Raw genomic sequence first — 21,545 nt, 5'->3', positions numbered from 1 at the left:
CGGCATAGGTCACGTGGAAAATTCCTGGATGCTCGGGTTGCACAACCACATCCACAGGGGAAAGCGACGAAGGTTGCGACAGTGACGTTTGTGGCTGCAGCGATGTTGATCCCACGTGCTCGCCGTCATTCATGTTGGGGACGTTGATGCGACGCCCACTGCGGAGCTCCGTTTTCAGCTGTGGTACCTTGCACCACCCACCAATTTGTTTCGGTGTTGTTGGGAGTAGAGAATGACTGTATTTACAGTACATACATAATAAGAGTGAGTGTAGCTAAACATAGCTGACCTGCAACAACACGCAGCAGCCAGCGTCTCCCGATCTTCTTTTCGATCCTTCTGTAACAATATCATCATCTAGAAAGCATACAGACAAGCACTATACCTTTCGCCCAACACCGCCAATGTTAGAGTGTACTCTACCAATCTAAAGCTGGCTGAGTTGCGGTTACCTAATACTCTGAACGAGCTGATCGATGCTCCGTGTGTAGCTCACTACGAACGCCTCTTCCCCATGGCGATAAGACCTCAAGTGCTCAGTAAGGTGGTCATCCCTTACCTCTCGTAGCTGGAGACAACCTCCCCATACCGCCGGACATGCGGAACACTTTCACGATTGCCGCTCTCCCGAAGAACATGCACCCTGACTATAATACAGCACGTCGTACCACTAGGGCTAAGCAACTCAGCAATAGGTGTGACAATGCTTTGCACGTGATTTATGTCGGCGCCGTGGACTACTCGACCTCCTCGGCCATGACACTTGCCGTCGTCATGGGCTCAAATCCGGATATCCCAATGGCCAGTTCCATACGCAGCATTCATCCTAAAGAAGACGACGAGGCTTCTATAGTATTCGCCTATGCATCGACTACTGCCTCGTCCATCATCACTGATTCCAAGGCTGCCCTAGATGACTACACCAGAGCCCTCGTCTCGTTCCAAGAGCATCGTATTCTCCCATACCCTCGCCGCAGCGTCCACTCATCCGGACCTCGAGTCACGCAGGCCATACCGTAAACGAGTGCCCGCACGACTCTGCCCGAGGAAGCATCCACCGGGCACATTACTCCTCTTCGGGCCAGCAGCTTTCCATACAGCCTCCTGATCATGAGGCCGCAGCCTCCTGGCGCAGCCACGCACGCGAACATATGATCCCCGATGGCGAGATCTTCAGGTACTACCGTAAAGCCCGCCTCAAATACGTCCCTCCCGACAAGTCTCGCAACGAACATCAATCGACCAAGTAGCGGCTCTTACAGACCTTATACCTTTCCTGCACCGCCACTTTATCATCATATCTACCCCGATGCCTTCACACGGAGCTGCAAAACATGCCACCCGCCGCCTGCAGATCTTTACCGCATTATCTGTGTGTGCCCCGCAGCACCATACACCATTAAACACAGCACCAATCCTACTTTCAGAATCACCACGCCCGAGCAGTGGGAGGCCATGCTGCTCAGCGAATGCGTGGAGGATGAAATCTGGGTAGTCCGGGTGGTCGACGACACCGCCAAGACTGAAGGTCTCGCAGCCGCCTGAGGAAGGGGGGCCCCGGTGTGGCTAGTCTTCCGGCACTCGCCTCCCTTAACCTCCGCAAGGATTTTGAATAAAGCTTACATTCTCTCTTAGTTGCCAGCGTTGGTCATGAGCATGAAAACTCCATAGCGACGAGGCACTGACCGAGATAGAATGACGAAGAAAATGTTGACAGTCACTTTACCATAGGCTGAAGAAGATGAAGGTAAAAGTCTCTCCGCTCACGAGACACACGTTATATTAGATACCATTTTATTTCTGATACGTTGTTACTTTTCTGCCGCCAAAGATCGGGGGTACCATTGCCCTAATTAAGTGAATAATACTTACTGGTGCCTTAATTAACTTAGACTTAATTAACACCAGAGGTCGCGGGGTCAACCCTCCAAAGGTCGATGGCTCCAGCGCCTTAATTACCGCTATCTTAATTACTGTGTCTTAACTACGCTTTAGTTACACCAAAGGTAATGAGCTCGACACTATACCTTCACGATGTCAATTGCGATCCAACATTAAGAAATGGACATTTCACCCATATCTTCATGTTCGATCGTGAGTTCAGCTCCTACCAGAGGTCGACGGTTAGATTTACACCAAAGGGGGTGGGTTTCGCACTATACCTTTACGATGGGAATGGGAATCCTACATTGAGAAACGGACATTTCGCCTAGATCTCCACGTTCGATCGTGGGTTGGACTCCTACCAGATGTCGAGAGTTAGACTCCCAGCAAAGGTTGCGGGTTCGACGCTATACCTTCACGGTGTCAATTGGAATCCAACTTGCAGATATCGCCGTTGCACCCATATCTCCAAGTTGGTTTCACTACCCCCAAAGGTCGAGGGTCGAGTACTGTATCATAATTAACTGCCTTAATTGACCCCCCCAGTTCGTGGATTACGCTCCGACCAAAGGTCGGGCGTTCGACTGATGCGAGTGCCTTAATTAAATTCGCCTTAATTAGACCAAAGTTCGTGGGTTCGACTCTCTACCTTCACAATGTCAACTGGATTGCCACTTTTAGATGTGGCTGCTTCGCTAATGTCTCCGAGGGGGTTAAACTCTCACCAAACGCTGTGAGTTCGAGTGCGTAAAAAACTTTATATTAATCAACTGTGGCTTAATTACCTCTGCCTCAATTAACACCAAAGCTCGCGCTAACGCTTCTTCTTTACTTCGGCTTCACGAGTTCTTGTGAAGAAACTGATGGCCTAATACACCCCAATTAACAACAATGGCCGAAGGTTCGACTCCCTATGAATTTGGGTGCCATAACGCCGGACATTGGATTTTTCTTCCCTTGTGCCGTCCAAGGATTTCGTCTGAATAATGACGTCAATGAACCTAGGCCGGCGTCATTACGATCATGTCATGACGGCAATGAGACGACGATTCTGAAATGATGACGGTGGTATAACGACGATGCATGAGGACAAGGAAATGACGACGAGTGCCGACGATGGCATGTGGACGACAGTATGACCAGATTACAAAGCTGAAACCACGATGGCATGACAGTGACAGTAAAACAAGAGATATATGACCGCGACTTTCTGACGACGACGCAATGAAGGCAACGCCATGCCAACGCGAATGTCTGGCAACAGGATTACGATAGAATGACAAAGAAAGGTTGACACCAATGTAACGACGAAGGTAGTAGGACAAACACCGCGTGATAGTTGGCGAGGCCTTTGTGACGATGGTCGCGTGACAAAGATGACATGACATCGAAATGACGACACCAGAATGACGAGGATGGACCCTGGAGACGTGGTGGCGATCGTATGAAGACAGCACCATGACGACGATCGCATGGCACTGATATATGGAGAATGGAATAACGACAACTCTATCGAAATTATAGGGGAACGGCGGCTGCATGAGGAAGACCAGACCACTATGGCCTGACAACGATAGCTTGACGACGATGGCATGACAAGAGTCGGAAGACAAAGCTACAGCGCGGCGATATGATTACCATGGTGGCATCAGGATGACGGTATGGCAATGATTGACGTCAATAGAACGACTAAGCTGGTATGATGACGACGGCATGAGGAGAATGGGATGACGTTCTTGAAGTCATGACGATGGTATAACGATGACAGTGAGACGACGACGTCAAGACGACAACCGCATGACGAAGCTAGATAGATGGCGATGGAAGACCATGATTGCATGACGACGACGCATTGACGATTGCACGCAACGGTATGAGGAAATGGGATGACTGTGAGCGTAGGATCATAATGGCGTGACGACGATTATATAGTACTGTATAACAACGATTAGGTGACGTCAACAGCTAGACGAGGGTCGGATGACATATCTGAAGTTACGACGATGAAATGACCACGAGGGCATTACAACTACGGTATAGTTATAAACTGTATAAAAACTATAGGACGGCGACGGTGTGAAGACGACGTCAAGTGTCGAACCTTGAATGACGGTGATAGAACGGTCACGACTACATTACTACCATGTGCACAATCCCAGTGGCCTAAAGTACAAGAAGGGCACGGCGTCTGGAAAAGAGCCACTAACGCAAGGCAGCCACAGCCCGAACAACCGACCGAGCGAGACACACACGAACGTCAACAAATTTCTTTGGGCTGGCATAGAACTGGCGCGGAAGTGGTCCGGTAAAATACTCCCCGGGTAGAAAGGAGCCAACCTGGCCACCTAGGCAGAAGACAGCACCGGCGGGTCTTAGCACGGTTTAAGCCCTGTGACGCGAACTGTTTCGCATCCTCGGAAACGATTGTCGGGAGCTGGCTCGACCGCCTTGATGACATAGTTCACTGGCGACGTTTGCTCTAGGACTCTGTAAGGACCGTGGTATTTGGACAAGAGGTTCGTAGAAAGGCCCGAGAGGGATGGATGGAACCCACAGCCAAACTAGCGTCCCGGGGGAATAGTGGGCAGTAGATGCAGAGACGTCATGGCGAGATTTTTGACGACACTGGCCTTGTGTTGTAAACAAACGCGCCAGTTGACGGCATTCTTCTGCATAAGCAGCCGTTTCAGAAATAGGCTTCGCTTCAGAAACGCTAGGTCGGTATGGAAGAATTGTGTCTATGCAGTATGATGGTTCAAGTCCATAGAGAAAATAGAGCGGTGAGAAACCAGTGGTGGCTTCGGTGGTAGAGTTATAGGCGTACGTTATGAATGGAAGTACCCGGTCCCAGTTAGTGTGATCCTTGGATGCGCACATCGCTAGCGTGTCGGCGAAGGTAGGACTGAAACGTTCCGTCATGCCGGTAGTTTGAGGATGGTCGGCTGAGGCGGTGGGATGTACAATCTATTATTTCTTAAGGATGCCCTTGATGACGTTTGAGAGAAACTCGCGGCCACGGTGGCTTAGGAATTCACGTGGAGGACCATGTCGCAGAAGGACGTGATGAAGAACGAAATAAGCAACGTCTTTCGCAGTGGCGGTTGGCTGCGCCGGTGTTTCAGCATACCGTGTGAGGTGGTCACTGGTGACAATGGCTCACCGGCTGCCGTCAGGAGTGTTCGGAAGGGGACTGAAAAGATCGACTGCAACGTGGCCGAATGGTGGCGCCGGGCAAGGCAATGGCTGTAGAGGACCAGTTGTGCCGTGGGGAGGTGTCTTGCGGCGCTGACACTTAGTGCATCATCGAACATACAGAATAACGTAGCAATAGATGCCACACCAGTAGCAGCGTAGGCGCAGGCGGGAGTACTTCCTCAATGTGCCAGCGTGGAGACATTAGGGGCCATCTTGGAAAACGCTGCAAATGTCCGAGCGCAGATGACGACGAATAACAAGGAGCCACCTGCGGCCGTCGGTTAAGTAATTGCGACGGTACAACAAGCCTTCGCGAACGGCAAAGTGTAGCGCTTGAAGACGAAGGGGGCGGGAGGGCGAGTAAGGCTAAGATCGAGATATATAGTCGACAAGTGAAGCGATGCAGGGGTCCTTGCGCTATTCCGCCGGCATGTCAGTGATGGTAAGGGATGGCGAATCGCAGGTTTAAGTGGTTGAGCAAACATGTTCAGAAGGTAGGGCGAATGCGAGAGGGTGTCAGCGTCCGAATGTTTTCTTTTGAAGCGATAAATGACACGGATATCATATTCCTGAAGGCGTAGGCGAAAGCTAGGCGTCCAGTAGGATTTTTCAACGATGATGACGAACACGAGGCATAATGGTCGGTGACAACGTCAAACTGACGACCGTAAAGGTAAGTACGAAATTTGCCGATTACCCAAACAATGGCGAAGCATCACTTTTTCGTGACCGAGAATTTGACTCTGGCTTCGTTAGTCTGCGGCTGGCATATGCCACAACATACTCCTCAAAGCCGCGCTTGCATTGGGCGAGTACGGCACCAAGTCCGATACCGCTAGCATCCGTGTGGATTTAACTAGCTGCGGTAGGAGTAAAGTGACGCAGTACTGGATGGGATGTGAGGAGTCGGCAAAGCGTTGTAAATGACTCATCACACTCGTGATTCCAAGTGGAGAGATCAGTGCTGCCGGCGAGAAGTTGTGTCAAGGGGGCAATAATGGAGGCCAGATTGCTCATAAAATGCTGGAAATACGAGCACAAGCCGATGTAGCTACGGAGCTCCTCTAGAGTACAGGGCTTGGAGTAATCGACAAGCGTACGAAGCTTCGCACGATCCGCTAAGATGCCTTCTTTCGAGACTACGTGGACTAAGATAATATGTTTACCGCCGCCAAAATGACATTTGCTTCAAGTTTAGCTGTAATCCGGCGGTAGTGAGACACTCGAGAACTTCGTCAAGGCGAGTGATGATAGCTGAAATATATGCAAAATATACTACTATTTCGTCTAAGTAGTGCAGACCGTTCTGCCATTTCAATCCTCCGAGAATATAGTCCATCATCCTCTTGAAAGTTGCAGGCGCTTTGCAAAGGGCGAAAGGCATCACATTAAATTCGCATAAACCGTCAGGGGTGACAAACTCAGTTTATGGGTGGTCGGATTCAGCCATGGGCATTTGGTAGTAGCCGGAGCACAGATCCAGCAAAGAGGAATATTCGGCTGCTTGAAGGCAATCCAGGGTGACGTCAATAGACGGTAGCGAATAGTCATCCTTGCGTGTATTCTTGTTGAGTAAGCAGTCATCGACGCAAAACCTGATAGAACCATCATTTTTACGCCCCAGCACGACCGGAGAAGCCCAGGGACTGTGGGATTCTTAAATCACGCCACTCGTTATCATGTCGTCGACCGTGGTCGCTGATAAAGTGGCGTTCGCTCGGTGATACCCGTTAGGGACGCTGGCGTAGTGATTCACGGTCACCAGTGTCAATACGGTGACCAACCGCAGACGTGCGCCTCAAGGAAGATCGGTCGAGGTCAAAAGACGCACGAAAAGATGTCTTGGTCACGTTCGGTGAGTGCGATGGCAGAACTGACTGCATCAAGAGGCAGTATAGCGCTCTTGGCCAAGAACCATACGACTGGTCATCAAGTATTTAAGCTTTGTCAAAGGTTCGACAAGTTTCGTAAACAGCGCCTTTCCACCCGTGGCACAACTTTGCAATCCGCGGACCTCTCGGCCTTGTAGAGCGGACGCGATGGAGCTGATCATTCCAGCCTGCTGCCGCAGATTCAGCAATACATTCGGGAAGAAGGGGCTCGCCAGCTATTTCTTGTGGCGTGTGTTACTGAGCCATATTCCACACTAGACCCGCCGCTCTGTTGTGTGATCCAGGCGCAAGTTGCTGAGGTGCGCTCACGCCCTTCTAAACCATCGCCTGTAACTGCACCTCTGACCTACTCTGCCGCTCTCAACCGACCCCCTGTGCGACCAACGCCTGCTACGTCAAGACCAGCCGCCAGTTTGTACTCGTCGCCACTTCCGGTGCGCCCGGTTTAAATACCACTGTCACCTTTCGGGCCTTCAATTAACCCCTGGCGCACGTGGGATAACCGCCCCAACTGCTTTGCATGCGGTATTCCGGGGCCATGTTGCGCATTTCTGTCACCGCCATGGACTTTATTTTCGTTATGACGCTTCGAAACTAAGCGACCTTTCTCAAAAACATTCGCGCCATTCTATCGCTGATACCTCCGACTAGTATTCACGTCGACCCGCCTTCAACTCACGTCCGTCTCCTTCCCATTGCCGTGGTTCTCTTTCACCCATTCTTCACCATTCCTGCCCTCGTCAGGAGGAAAACTGGCAACCGCAGCTCCTGAAGCAAGAACTGTGTCGTCGTCGAAATTTTCAAGGCCTAAGCTTTAGCCTCCTAACGAAAGCGTAATTTTTGCCGAAAGCGTAGCGACAACCACTCTTGTCGATACAGGGGCTGCGATTTCTGTATGAGTGAAGACCTCTGCCACAAATTCAAGAAAGTGACGATTCCTGCTTCCGAAAAATTCACTACGCATGGCAAGCTCGCAGCAAGAGAAGCCTTCGCCCTCATGTACCGCTCGTGTTATGATATAGGATGTACTATATTTTGTTGACTTAGTCGTTCTATGCCATGCTTCACATGCCGTTATTCTAGGTTAAGACTTTCTTTCCGCGCATCATGTCGTTGTCGAGTGTTCCCCTACGCAACTGGCTCTGTCTCCGTTCATTGACACTAACATCAATTTCCGGAAGTGTTTTCCTATAGTGGTCGCCGCCCCCCTCATTATCTCTCCTTTCTCGACCCCCTTTGTGCCCGTCTCAAGCGACTGTGCCGTCGCCACGACTGCCACTGCCCTTTTTGCACCATCTGAAGATTATACATGTCGATGGAACCTTCTCCTCGCCTTTACCGTTGTTACACTCGCGGATTGTTGCACTACATTTTATGCGAGCAATCCATTTCCCTGTTTTTCAGCTCTATTACACGGTAGATGTGTGGGGCATCTCGACGCTTTTGATGTCGTTCTTCCATGTGCCCTACATTCCAATAAGGCAACGCTGCTTATCGGTGCCGTCACTTCTGCTGACGTACCAGCCTCACATTCCGCAGATGTTTTCTTGCATACCGTCGATGAGGCGATTACGGTCAAGTTGTTGAACTTCAACGTTTCCGTGCATCTATCGACCTCAGCGAACCTTCGTTAGAGACGCACGCAGCAGTGGTTCACCTTATTGACACTGGTCAGAATGCACCGCTGCGCGAGCGTCCATACCGTGTTTCCGCAGCCGAACGCCGCGTCGTTGACGAATACGTTGACTATATGCTGAAACGAGGTGTGATCCAACCCTCCCGCAGTCCTTGGGCGTCTCCGATCGTGATGGTGTGGAAAAAGGGTGGCTCAATGAGATTTTTCGTTGATTACCACAGGCTGAACAAGATTACGCGCAAAAGATGTCTTATTCTGTACCGCGCATCGCCGACGCCCTGGATTGCCTGCAAGGAGCTCAGTTCTTCCCTTCACTGGATCTGCGCTCCAGCTACTAGCAAATGCCTGTGGATGAAGCCGACCGTCGAAAAACGGCTTTTGTAACTCCCCATAGGTTATATGAGTTCAGTGTAATTCCTTTCGGCCTTTCCAACGCGCCTGCCACTTTTGAGAGACTCGTGGACGCAATTCTGAGGGGTCATAAATGCCTCACATATCTTTGCTACTTGAACAACATCGTGGTCTTTTCTACGAATTTAGAATCCTCATCTCACTCGCGTTAAACGAGCTCGTGTATGTCTCGTGAAAGCTGGGTTGGAAAAGAAATGTCATCATGGTGCCCGTAAGCTTACCATCCTAGGCCACGAATTTTCTTTTGAAAGAGGAAATTCTGCCAGATACTGCCAAACTTCGTACTGTTGCTGGGTACCCTGTGCCCACAACTCCAAAGGTAGTGCGGAGCTTCATCGGTTTAGCTTCCTATTGCCGGCGTTTTTCGCCACGCTCATCGTACCTTTGATGCAGATTCTTACTGGCACGTCTGACCTCTCGACTTGTGATTCTAGTGTGACGATTCATTTACAAGGCTTTGCCGGCTCCTCAAGTTCCCTCCGGTACTGAGCCACTTTGATCCCAATGCGCGTGCGGCCAACTTATGGATTGTGGTCTCACCTACTATCTTACCCGGTACGGCAACACGAAGGGAGTTAAGCGAGCCACCACATCTGACAGTACGCTATTCTCCGTTTATAACTTTGTCCTCCACCCTGGTACGCCAGCCGTAGTTATCACGAATCGCGGCATAGCCTTTATAGCAAAGCTTGTGTACGGAGTCATGCAAGGAAGTGGCACTGCAAAACGAAAAGACACTGTGTGCCAACCGCAAACCAGTGACCTAAGCGAGTGCTTAAACAAGACAATTGCTTACATGGTGTCCATGTTTGTCGCCCATGAACACAAGATCTGGTATGATGTGCTTACAAACATAACAGTCGCTAATACTACTGCGCTTCAGGAAACCACAGGATTCAGTCCATGTCGCTTCTGTACGCACACGCAGTTACGAGAGATCAAATAATTTTGCAACTTGGGTACAACCAAATATCTGACAATGGAATTTCTCTACATTTTGTTTAGGTCACCTCTGCAGCCTAGGAATGTCTGAATATCCAGCCTTTCAGTTTGTTACTTCGGCTAGATCAGTCAGTCAAACATGGAGTCCTCCCACGATTTGAAGCTCGGGTAATGGAGCGTTATGAAATTTCTTTTCGGTGAAATCCTTTATTAAGGACAAGTACAGAAAAACACTGTAAATCCACCTCAAATACCACCCCCACCGACTCTGCCTACCGTGCCACGCCGAACAAGACAACTGCGACAGTCACCTCAAGAACACTCGGAACACTGACAGCGGAATGTGAGACGAGCGACAAGACACACACTACTCCAAAAACGACATCAACGACAGTGCAAACAGACACAACTGTAACAGACAACAGAAAATCCACTACCCAAGTTTTAACACAGACGCCCAAACGCCTGCCTGCACACGCACAAAGTCAAACAGAAATCAAGCTCGAATTATGCCAGGCATGGGTTAATAAACCTGCCAAGCAGAAACACACCTCACGCAAATCTACCTGCAAAAAGACAAATAAATGACAGCCATCGCAAATTAAGCACCGAATTCCTACCGGCTACAAAACTTGCGAAAAACATGCGAGCTACACCTTCCATCTGAAAACTTACACAATCTGCACAGAGAAAAATATAGTTTCTACAATCAGTGTTCCTTGAGGACATTGAGAAGAACAAATCGAAAATTTTAGCCACAGACTTCTGAACATAGCTCCGACACTGAATGAGAAAAAAGATTTAGAGCATTACGACGAAAAACACTCTAGAAAATTAGTTCGAAAACAAAGAAAAAAAGCTACTTTATTCGGAAAACAACCTTCCAGGCTAAGAGCCACCTCACTGCAATAAGAGGGACCTCGCGTCTAGAAATACCAGCCGTGACGGAAACTTCCACAAAACTAAACAACTCCAATGTTATAGACATTTCAAAAACATTAACTAAAAATTAAATGGACGTACTCAGCAAGGGCCTAAACTTTTGTCCCACGAACAACACAATAACTGAATTTGAGTTTCACAAGGACCTCTCAGAATTCTCCCGACGAATGCGTATCAGACACACCAGACACCACGACGACACCCCTTAGAGCCCAATCCACTTGGACCCCCGTACCAGAATAAGCCATAGAATTTGACATATACCTTAAACCTGTTACTGAAGAAATTATAAGCCAATCCAAGACATCTAAGCGACCTAAAAACATAACTGCGTCGGAGAGTCATATCATTTCAAATCTTAGTTGCCCGAACGACATTGTTATTAAGGAAGCAGATACGGATGGTAGTTCTTTGGTCAGTAGAATCTTACAAGCACGAGGCTTACAGACAAATAAACGACCCAGAAGATTACCGCAAATTAAGATAACGATCCGACATTGTCCTAGACAGTGACAATTGCCAACAGACTGAAATCAGTTTTGGCTGATGAATTGATAACACCGTCAGAATACAAATTTTTAAAACCAAGCAACAAAACTGCCGGGCGTTTCTACCTCTTTCCAAAAATTCATAAAGTTCCATCCACTGAACTATACACCGCTATTATCTCAGGTCACCCGATGGTATCAAATAACCCGACAGAGAGTGTCTGCACTTCCTTAACCACTTCCTTGGTGACTTGCCAAAAGCACTTCCGTAATTTGTACAAGATACGCCCGACCTGCTGAAGGTTATAGAGGACATTAATACTAAAGGCACGCTACCCTCAACACAATTCTCGCAACACTGGACGTCACGGCGCTGTACACCAACATTCCAATCACTGATGGTGTGTCTTCAATAATACAAACGCTGTCTAAACACAATGCACAACACTCTACTTAAGTCTACTTGTCTTTCCTTGAATTAGTTCTAACACATAGCTACTTCAAATTTGAGGAGAGTTACTACCTACCGATAGTACAGAAACTCATGCTTGTACAGAAACATGGTACAAGCATGGGTAGACCTTTTGCACCAACCTACGCGAACATATTTATGGGGGTTCTAGAAACAGATTTCCTATCGCGCTGAAGTGACAAGCGCCACACATACGTAGGATGCATAGACGACATGTTCATAATATGGAGACATGGTCAAGACAGTCTAGATAAATATGTAGCATTACTAAGCTCTTTTCATCCAACTATAAAATTCACATCAGAATCTTCAACTGAGCTCATAAGTTTTCTCGACGTAACAACATACATTGACAATGGGGCGCTAAAGACAACGCTGCATAGAAAACTTTTCGACGAACAACAGTGCCTAGAATATGAGCCACCATCACAGAAATTGTAAACAAGGCATCTTTAAAGGCCAAGCCACACAACTACGTCGCATTTGCGCTGAAGACCAGGACTACATAGATAGACTCGATCACCTTAGAAACCCTAGAAACAGGAACCACCCAAACAGCAACCTTCAAAAAGCCTACACCCTGCAGCCAAACTTGATCGAGCGAAGGTCCTCAAGCCCCACCTGAGGATCGCAAGAACAACAATGCTTCTTCGTACTACTAAATTCTCAAACGCACTCACAAACATGAACAACATCCTCAGTAAATACTACCCAATTCTCACGAGCAACCAGAAACTTAACAAGATCGTTCCCGGCCCGCCCAGAGTAGCCTGTACACGCAACACTAATCTTAAAGATATTCTTCTGCATGCCAAACTAAGGACAAATACGAAATTGTGAAGCGGTCTCTGTGGCCGCCCCAAGTACTCTACATAGAAAAATATTCAATATTCTACTACAGTAAAAAGTACAGCGTCGAATTACTCACAAAAGGTAACTTCTGGTTTCACCTGCACATCAAGCAACGTAGTCTACTGTCTAGAATGTGCCGCTTGTAGCAAACAATACATAGGTGAGACTGGACAAGAAATTCATACAAGAGTGAACGGCCACCGCGCGGATACAAAACACAAGTTACCCAAAGCAGTCGCTAGTCACTTTAATGAACATGGTCATATATTCGACAAAGCAAGGATCTATATATTGCAAACACATTTCCGTTCACTTCGCGAAAGGAAAAATAGGGAATCCTACCTCATACACAAGTTTATTGCCTACATCCAACGGGAAATAATTTCGTATATATAACTAAGAATCTTTAAAAGCGGTAGCTTAAATCTGACATTCTCATATCATCAACCAAGGCACAAAACGCATTATGCCACCACCTAAACTTAATTCTTAACCTTACCTATACCTCTATTTCAGAATTTTTTTTCTTCCTACTACACAATTTAATATACTCTTTCATGTTCTTACGTTTATGTCAACTGTACGACCCCCTTTTCCCTAATACACCTGCACCCGTCCGTTTCTGCGCACGTCACCCTCCTATTTCTTATTCCGGTATCGGTTCCCCCCTTTTATTGTTTTGTCTCTTTTTTTCTTATATATATTTTTTTCGAACACCCTCACCGACAGATTCGAAAGTCCCAGGCGCCAGTATGCCTTCTTCGGCGCCTCAGACACGCAGGGTATCGCTATTTCTGTATACCGCCGTAACGACACCTACGTTGAGCTACTGGGGCTAACGTCGCCGGAAAGACCATGCCGCTGCTTTCTAGTTACCCTATGCGTTGCACGCCACACTCCTTGCTGCCATCTTAACCCTTTCAAAATTGCTCGATGCATTGCTTCTGCTCTACTAAAGTCACTCTTTTAACTGGTGTCTTTTTGGGTCTTTTTTGTTACTCGCGCACTGACCGCCAGCCGGCTCTTCTAAAGCCACGAAACCATGCCGCCAACGACATCCCTGAATGCTTGCTAACCTCTCGCCCCCCCCCCCCCCCCCCCCCCCCGTGCCCCTCTTTTCTTTTCTTGTTCTTTCATATTTTAATTTTTTTTCCTTGCGGTGTCCCCCGTCTTTTCTCTCATTTTTTTCCTGTTCTCTCCGCCTTCCCGCTCTCCCGCTCTTGTCCCCTCGCCTTGGGAACCACGCTCACTGACGTCAGGCGACAGCGCTCATTTTCTTTGAAGTCTCTCCCTTTACAACCAGCCGCCACCGACAACAACCGCACGTGACATCACTGCACTAACCCTTTAATACTAACATGCCAAGGATGACGAGGCCGCCTTTGCCGAAGATAGGTCCTCCTCTTGAAGCCTTGGCCACCCTTTCTGCGGTACCTTATCGCTGTTTATAACCTTCATACCAATCTGCATAGAAGGAAGTTCTGCAAAACCTTTCCCTGCCTTTTCTTCCCCCCTTTTTTACATTACTTAGTGCAATCTTGCCCATCTCCCGCCCTACCTAGCTGTTTCGACACACCCGTTTGCCCTGAGATAATCAAGTTCTTCTTCCCCTAGTACAACAGAAGGAACACTGACACAGTAATCGTTTTCATTGGAGATACAAAATGCTTCAAAAGTTTCCAGGTTTTTCTGATTGCTATATTTGCGCAACACACGTGTTCCTTCGAAAAACGCCTTGCATGCTGGCTTGCGCGAGCAACGGCGAATGTGGTCGGCTAAATGGCCAGCGCCGCTGAGTGAAGTAGCATTCCTGCGATGCTCTAGCAGGGGTTCATTCAGACAGCGCCCGGTTTGGCCAATATAGCATTTCCGACAGGCGAGGGGAATACTATACACAACACCGACGTCACATTCAACGAGGGCTTTGGTTTGCTTTATTTTGCAGGCTGGCCTCTACTGGGATTCGTTTACTAGGCGACACATTTGTCCCAGCTTTTCCGGTGCTGAAAACACAACACACACGCCGCACCTGTGGCCAACCTTCTTGAGGTGGTGAGAAACCTGGTGCCAAGAGGGCACTACGACAGGGCGCTTTAGCGGGCGGGCGTCTTTTTTCAGCCTGCGCCTCCCACCAACCTTTAGCTCGCGAATCTGGCTCTCTACCACCGAGGCAACGCTTTCTCCGTGGAACCCAGACTTCTCCAGACGCCTTAGCTGGGCGTCGTCGCTCTCACGAACTCGATGTTCCCATGACTTCTCTAGAGCACAGCGGAGTCAGTTTTTGTCTATAGCTCTTTTTACGAGTTCGAGTGGGCCGATGGATAATTAAGAATTTGTTTTTTCGACCAAGGCTTCAAATTCTTAATTATCAAATTCGTAATTAGTGTTTTCACTATCATCTACGATGTTTTGGGTGTGACGAAGGACCAGGAGCGAAGGGTGCCACGGAACCTCTCAGCGCACGATCGACATCACTATGTGGATTCATAGAGGGAGCTTTTGCACCTCTATTCAAGCGACCCAGAACGTTTTCTCTCCGGCCTTCTGACTAGAGATGAGACGTGGCTTTATGAGTGGGATACAGAAAGAAAACAGCAGTATATGCAGAGAAGCCATTCGGGGTCCTCTCCCCCGACAAAATTCAAGGCATAATGCTGAGGAGAAAGCCATGGCTACACTATTGCAGGACGGAAAGGGGATCCTGCTCATTGGGTATCCTGAAAACAGTAGGACGCTTACAGGCGAATCGTACGCCAACGTTCTTTCAAAAAGTGAATAAGGTCATCGTAGAAAATCGGTGAAGATTAGGGGCAAGAGTTGTCCTCCTCCTGCACGAAAATGCCCCGGTTCAGAGGTTTCGTTTTGTGCAGGCTTCCACTCGTGAGAGCGGTTTCGAAAAGCTGGACCCCTCACCTTACAGTCCCAACCTGGCCACGAGAGACTTCTATTTACACCCGAATTTCAAGAAACACATCAAGGGAACAAGGTTTGATGACTTGAACTCGCTTCAAAGTGCCACAGAGGAGTGCCTTGGCAACCAGGAAGAATTTCTTTGCAAGGCATCAAAAGCATTCTAGGAAAATGGGAGAAGCGCATTAGTGTGAGGGGAGATTATGTTAAAAAATAATTTTTTTTACAAAGGTCCGGCAGTTTTCCTGATATGCGAGCTGCAAAACATTTTGATCACCCTTAGTGCCAGAACGTCGGACGCAATGTTATTGCCTAACACATGCACAATTCTTCCCCGGATGCAAACTCCTCCACCGAACGGGTGCAAGAAGCTCGTCAGCTTGCGAGACTGCGTATTCAGTAAAGGAACGCTTTGATGCCTGTCGTGAGAACGTTGGTCAACGAGAGATCCTGTAACAGCTTGGTGGTCAGGTCTGGCTGTGGAGCCGGATACGTCAACAAGGCCTTTCTGAAGAACTCGTACGCCGCTACTTTGGTTCATACGTAGTTATACAATGCCTAAACGTTGTGAACTGCAGAGTGATCCCAGTAGACTTTTCGCGGCGCTCCAGTCGTAAGCCTGTATTTGAAATCGTGCACGTAGTTCACAAGAATCCCTATTACTCACGATGACTACCTATTCTGTAATCTCGTATGGACGCTACTTATGTTCATTTTTCCGTGCTTTACTTTTTCTCATCTCTACTTCTCATTTTTGTAACCACATTCAATAGTGCATCGTTACTATGCGCGACTTAGGGGAAGGAATATGGACACGCGTGTTTACATCTTCATCAGATAATCAACACCATCACATACAGAGGTGTAAATGATTCTAATAATTGCTGAGTACGAACTCTTCTGACCTCACATAAACAATGTAGTCATTACACTGATCCACTGAAGTAATATGTGATGAATTCCCCTATCGCACGCTTTTACCGGTACCGTTACAGAATTCTAGCATTTCCACATAATAGCGACGGTGCACCAAGTTTCACGATAAAGTTTTCATAAGCGTCTCTTGGCCATGCTTGTAAACAATTCTGTATCTAAATCAAAAATGCTTTTTAGCAGTCGACAATGTTTAGCTCTTCATTTAAATTACAAATAATCTTTTCACAAGTTACAAATAATTGCTTGAGTAGATGACATTTGAGTTTAATCATGGTGTTTACGGGAATCTATGCAGGTAGAAACCTTAATTGTGGTCGTAAAATGGTTCAATTTCTTTTAATTTACGCTATTCCGGCTTAGCAGAATATTTGGTTATAGACAGTCATAGGGATTTATCTGCTGAGCAGCCATAAATATTGTTCAAAGTGGACTTTGTCGGTTGAATCGGCGCATTTGTTTTTTTTTCAGCAATCTATACACCGACGGAGCTAGCATAAAATATCGCAATTAAGGCGAAGGAGCACCTTACCAACTCTTTCCGCGCAAACGTCGAAGCTTCGCTTCCTCTTTGACCGCTGTTCTTTACCAGGAGTCTCCTGTATCAGAGTCGTTCCTATAATTAATACGCCGATACTCATTAACTCTACGAAATGTCGCATGTTTCGATGTAGGTATGTAGGCACGAGTATCGCAAGGACGACATGGGCTCTTTTATAGTAGGTACAGAATGTGCCGTCTTTCTGTATGGCCCTCATCTTTTGAATAATGGTTGTCAGCTCCCTGTCCGGAAACTCTCAGCAAATAAGACGCGCTGGTTTACAGCTGCTAGTCCTTACGCACGGAGCTAGAGGGTAAAAAAGATAGTGCATGAAAACACGAGCAGCTGGATAACCATAATAATAGGGCATATTTTTATAAGAGTGATACGGCTGCCGAAGATATAAGAAGCACTGAAGTGATATTACAAAGAAAATTCAGAGCACATTATGAAAAATATAGCGCCGTAGGCGTGTACGAAATGTGGTCATACTTTCTTAACCAAGGTTTCTTCGATTTCCAGTGTAAAAGTCAACAATTAACGCATTGTGTTGTGCATATGTTAAAATTTTAAAAGGCAGGCTACCCAAAGTCATTTCTGAAAAAAAAAAAAAAATATTCGCGAGACTGAAAGGAATGGCGTTAAAGCACTGTGTTTCTTGTGATGACCAATATGAGCTGCAAAGTGCAATACCTGGACCGATGCCCTGGTGAACTGGATAAAAAAAAATCCAACAGGAAACACTGACATGGACAAAAAGAAGAGAGACGCACTACGCACGTTGGTGAAAATCGTATTTTCCTGCACTCGCTAGATACACATTTGCAATAGAATCAGTTGACCCCTCTTTCAGAAGAATGCTTCACTGTAGCACGGAAGTGGAACGATTACTCTAATGAGCAGGAGCAGCTTTCGAACCGCGATCGCAAACATGAGTCAATAAATATGCGCATTCTTTAGTTAATTACGATTTTCCTCAATGTAGGGACAGAGGTAGCAAGCACGCGATACATGAGCTGCTGCGTTCCTTAAACAGAACCGCAGATGCTGTCAGGTGCCGTGAGTGTAAACCGACGCTGTGGTGAACGCGTTTTTGGGTAAACTGCGTTGTTAGAGCTCCGGCGGCATTGCATGAGCGGTGCAACAGATTTGTTGGAAGGGAAGCAGACGCGCCTCCTTCAAGCGCGCTCATCGAGTGGCGTGTTTATGCTCAAAACAAGCAGGCGATGAAAAGCAATCAACGAGTAGGCCAGATAGAGATAGAATAAACTTTAATGTCCAACGGATTAGGTGATCTACCCACCCCCCGACACGCAGGGCAGGGGGCGAGTGCCGCCGCCTCAGATGCAGGCTGGGAGGTCTTGGGTCCCAGCAGCCTCTTCAGCCAGTTGGACGAGCCGGAGCTGGAGCTCAGAGTCCGAGCTGCGCAGCAGGGTCTCCCAGGCGTCTCTACTATCTATTTTGTGTATTCCCCCGGGAGAGTACGGACATTCCCATATTATGTGGTCGAGGGTCCCTCTCGCCCCACAAAGAGTACATTTATCGCTCCTGGCCTCGGGGAACATGTGGTTCGCCATAACCGGGTGCGGATATGTATAAGTTTGTAGTCGTCTCCACGCGACTGCTTGTGTGTTGTTTAATTTTGGGTCTGGCGGGGATACCAGTCTACGAGCCAATCTATAATGCTGCGTGATCTCCCCATATTTTAGCACGCGCTCGCCGCTCCCTCGGTCATCGAGGGGCCCCGTAGCGGCTCGGCGGTAGAGATCTCGAGCCAGCTCGTGGGCCGCCTCGTTGCCGGGGACGGCTTCGTGCGCCGGAGTCCAAATTATTTGAATTTTTCTATCTAGCTTTCTCTGGCCTAGGATTCTGGCCGCTAAGGGCGAGATCCTTCCCTTGCTAAAATTTTGTATGGCAGTTTTGCTGTCACTGATCACAAATTTCGCGTCCGTTCCAGCGCAAGCTAATGCGATCGCAATTTCCTCGGCAACTTCTATGTTGCGCCAACGAGTAGGCCAATCGTTTTCCTTGGGCTCATCTTTCCAACAGTTTCTGGCGATCCCCCTCTCCCCCTTTGGCCAGCGACTCCTATCTCCAGTCTCCGTCTCCTCCTGCCGTCGTACGAATGTCCCTCTTCAAGATGTTACCAGCGCAAAAACGCACAAAACGGCAACGAGGCGCGAACTTGTACATGTGCCAGGAAAGACGCGTGATGAGCATTGGATGAGCTGCATACGCACAACGAACGAATATTCCGTTGGGGCCGTGATAATGCACCTTTGCGTAAACAATAAGAGCGGAAATATGCGTGCAGAAAACGCTTAAATCGACAAAAGCGTCAGAATCTACTCCACGTCAATCTAATTTTCACTGCCGGGTGTTCTTTATCATCGGCTGCCGTGGCCGGGAATCGCACCCACGACCTTTTGTGGAGCAGCAGATGCCATAGGCACTGAGACATATCGGCGGGTATCTGTTCAGGAGCGCATGCTAGAATTATGACGAGGTTTCGGGATCTTTCTCATAGGACTTCACATGAAGGGGTTCTATAGCATTTGTGGTTAATGTCGCTTTTTAAGTACGATATGTAGCTCTATTTATTATTCAGTGCGGTGCCGCGTGTAGACAAGTTCTGAAAATTGAAGGGAAAATGAATTGAATTATGGCGTTTTACGTGCCAAAACCACGATCTGATTATGAGGAACGCCGTAGTGGGGGACTCCAGGAATATGGACCACGTGGGGTTCTTTAACGTGCACCTTAACTTAAGTACACGAGTGTTTTCGCATTTCGTCCCCATAGAAATGCGGCCGCCATGGCCGGGATTCGATCCCGCGATCTCATGCTTAACAGCCCAACACCATAACCATTAAGCAACCACGGCAGGTCTGAAGGGAACAAAGCGACGAAAACGAAGTGTGGTGGCAGAGTATGTCGAGCTTGAACTACGTGCGCGCGTTGTGTAGTCTAATCAGTGATGGTCTTCTATTAGCTCCAAAGCCGACAGCACCACTTTTGTGGAGCGTATGCGCAAAAAGGTGTAATGGCAAGTCAACCGGAGGCAGGGGACAGAACGTTGCAGAAGAGAGGCAGGGGCCAATAGCCAACGACAACCGACGCGGCTGAGATCCATGGAAACACCAACGGTCCGCAGCCAGTGACCAAGACAGCCAACCAGGCACCGCAGGACATGATCGACGCCCGAGGCAACCTGTCATTTCGAGACTAGAAGATGTCAGCAGCTGAAATCCAGGGCGGCTGCACGAGCGAAGATTGCAGTTCACCAAGCCCGGGCGCATGGGTGAAGGAAAGAGCTAGGAGGGAGTATCACGTCACGCACCCAGCTCTGGCAAGCGAATGCTCCGTGAAGCCAAAGTGTTTTCCCAATATGTCACCTCTTGTGTCGAGATCACGGAGCAAATTTGAGATTTGCTGAGGGGTTTGTTTGCCGGTAATTTTTATTCAGTGCGGGCTCGGCCGGCAGCTGCTGGCTGCTCAAATGGAGGCCTCCATGGCTGCTCAGCCGCTCTGCCTCTATCTCTGGTCACATTTATCTCTGAATGCTTGTTTCGCTTAAGTCGTTTCCTGCAAAGCATGGGTTCCGCACTTTGGGCGAGTTGTAATGGGTTCACAATCCAACGTCATCGCATTCAGATTACATGTATAGTTCTGCCGAAGTAAAGAGACCGTTGCGACCGATAATAAGCCATATGTATTCACCACATTTTCGATCGAGGCCTTGCTTATGTGTACTTTTCCCTGTTGTGCGAGCTTTACTGATTCGCATTGAAGCTCGATCAGTGGCATCTTACGCATGATGGTTTGCATGCATGCGATTGATCGCATTGCGGGAGCGGAGTCATCATTGCAGGCAAAACGCGGTGGTACTTGTTGCCTCAGATGATCCCGCAAAAAATGGCGGGATGCTGCGCGGAGTGAGTCGGCCTCCCGTGTACGACGCACCCTGCCGGAAACCCCGAGGGTCCGACACTGAGTGAGAAGGTGGCGAGGATCAGAGCGCGTACCAATTATGGTGCATAGCGACGGCACGCTGGCCAGGATGGAATGGGTGATATAGAGGTGCGAGAGTGCAGTGACAATGTGCAAGAGAGCTAGATACACATATCGAAATGAAGAATTATGTGCCTGCACAAAATAGAGTACCTTCTTTTGCATTTGGCGCACCAACATTCACGTGCTGATGCTCCGATTCTATTTTCCCGTTTTCTACCACTGAGAAATATCGGCGGTTATCTGTTCAGGAGCGCATGCTAGAATTATGACGAGGTTCGTGATCTTTCTCATAGGACTTCATGGGAAGGGGTTCTATAACATATGTGGTTAGTGTCGCTTTTTAAGTACAATATGTAGCTCTATTTATTATTCAGTGCAGTGAGCGAAGCAAATGAAATGTGGAAAATGCCGCGTGCCGACAAGTTCTAAAAAC

General features: G+C 48.1%; 1 protein-coding gene across 1 annotated transcript in view; it reads right to left on the bottom strand.

Annotated features, from left to right (window-relative positions):
• Positions 1–18,134, bottom strand: part of LOC126540257 (uncharacterized) — a 128,951-nt gene extending 110,817 nt beyond the window's left edge. Inside the window, exon 1 of the mRNA XM_050187055.2 lies at positions 17,090–18,134. Coding sequence (XP_050043012.2) covers positions 17,090–17,315 — 226 coding nt within the window. The 5' untranslated portion in view covers positions 17,316–18,134. The remainder of the gene's footprint in view (positions 1–17,089) is intronic.
• Between the last annotated feature and the right edge of the window lie 3,411 nt (positions 18,135–21,545).

This window comes from Dermacentor andersoni, chromosome 2 (genome assembly GCF_023375885.2).
Source record: "Dermacentor andersoni chromosome 2, qqDerAnde1_hic_scaffold, whole genome shotgun sequence".
In the NCBI taxonomy this organism is placed as follows: domain Eukaryota; kingdom Metazoa; phylum Arthropoda; class Arachnida; order Ixodida; family Ixodidae; genus Dermacentor; species Dermacentor andersoni.
The sequence above is the reverse complement of the archived record's forward strand: the minus strand, read 5'-3'. Positions and strand labels throughout refer to the sequence as shown.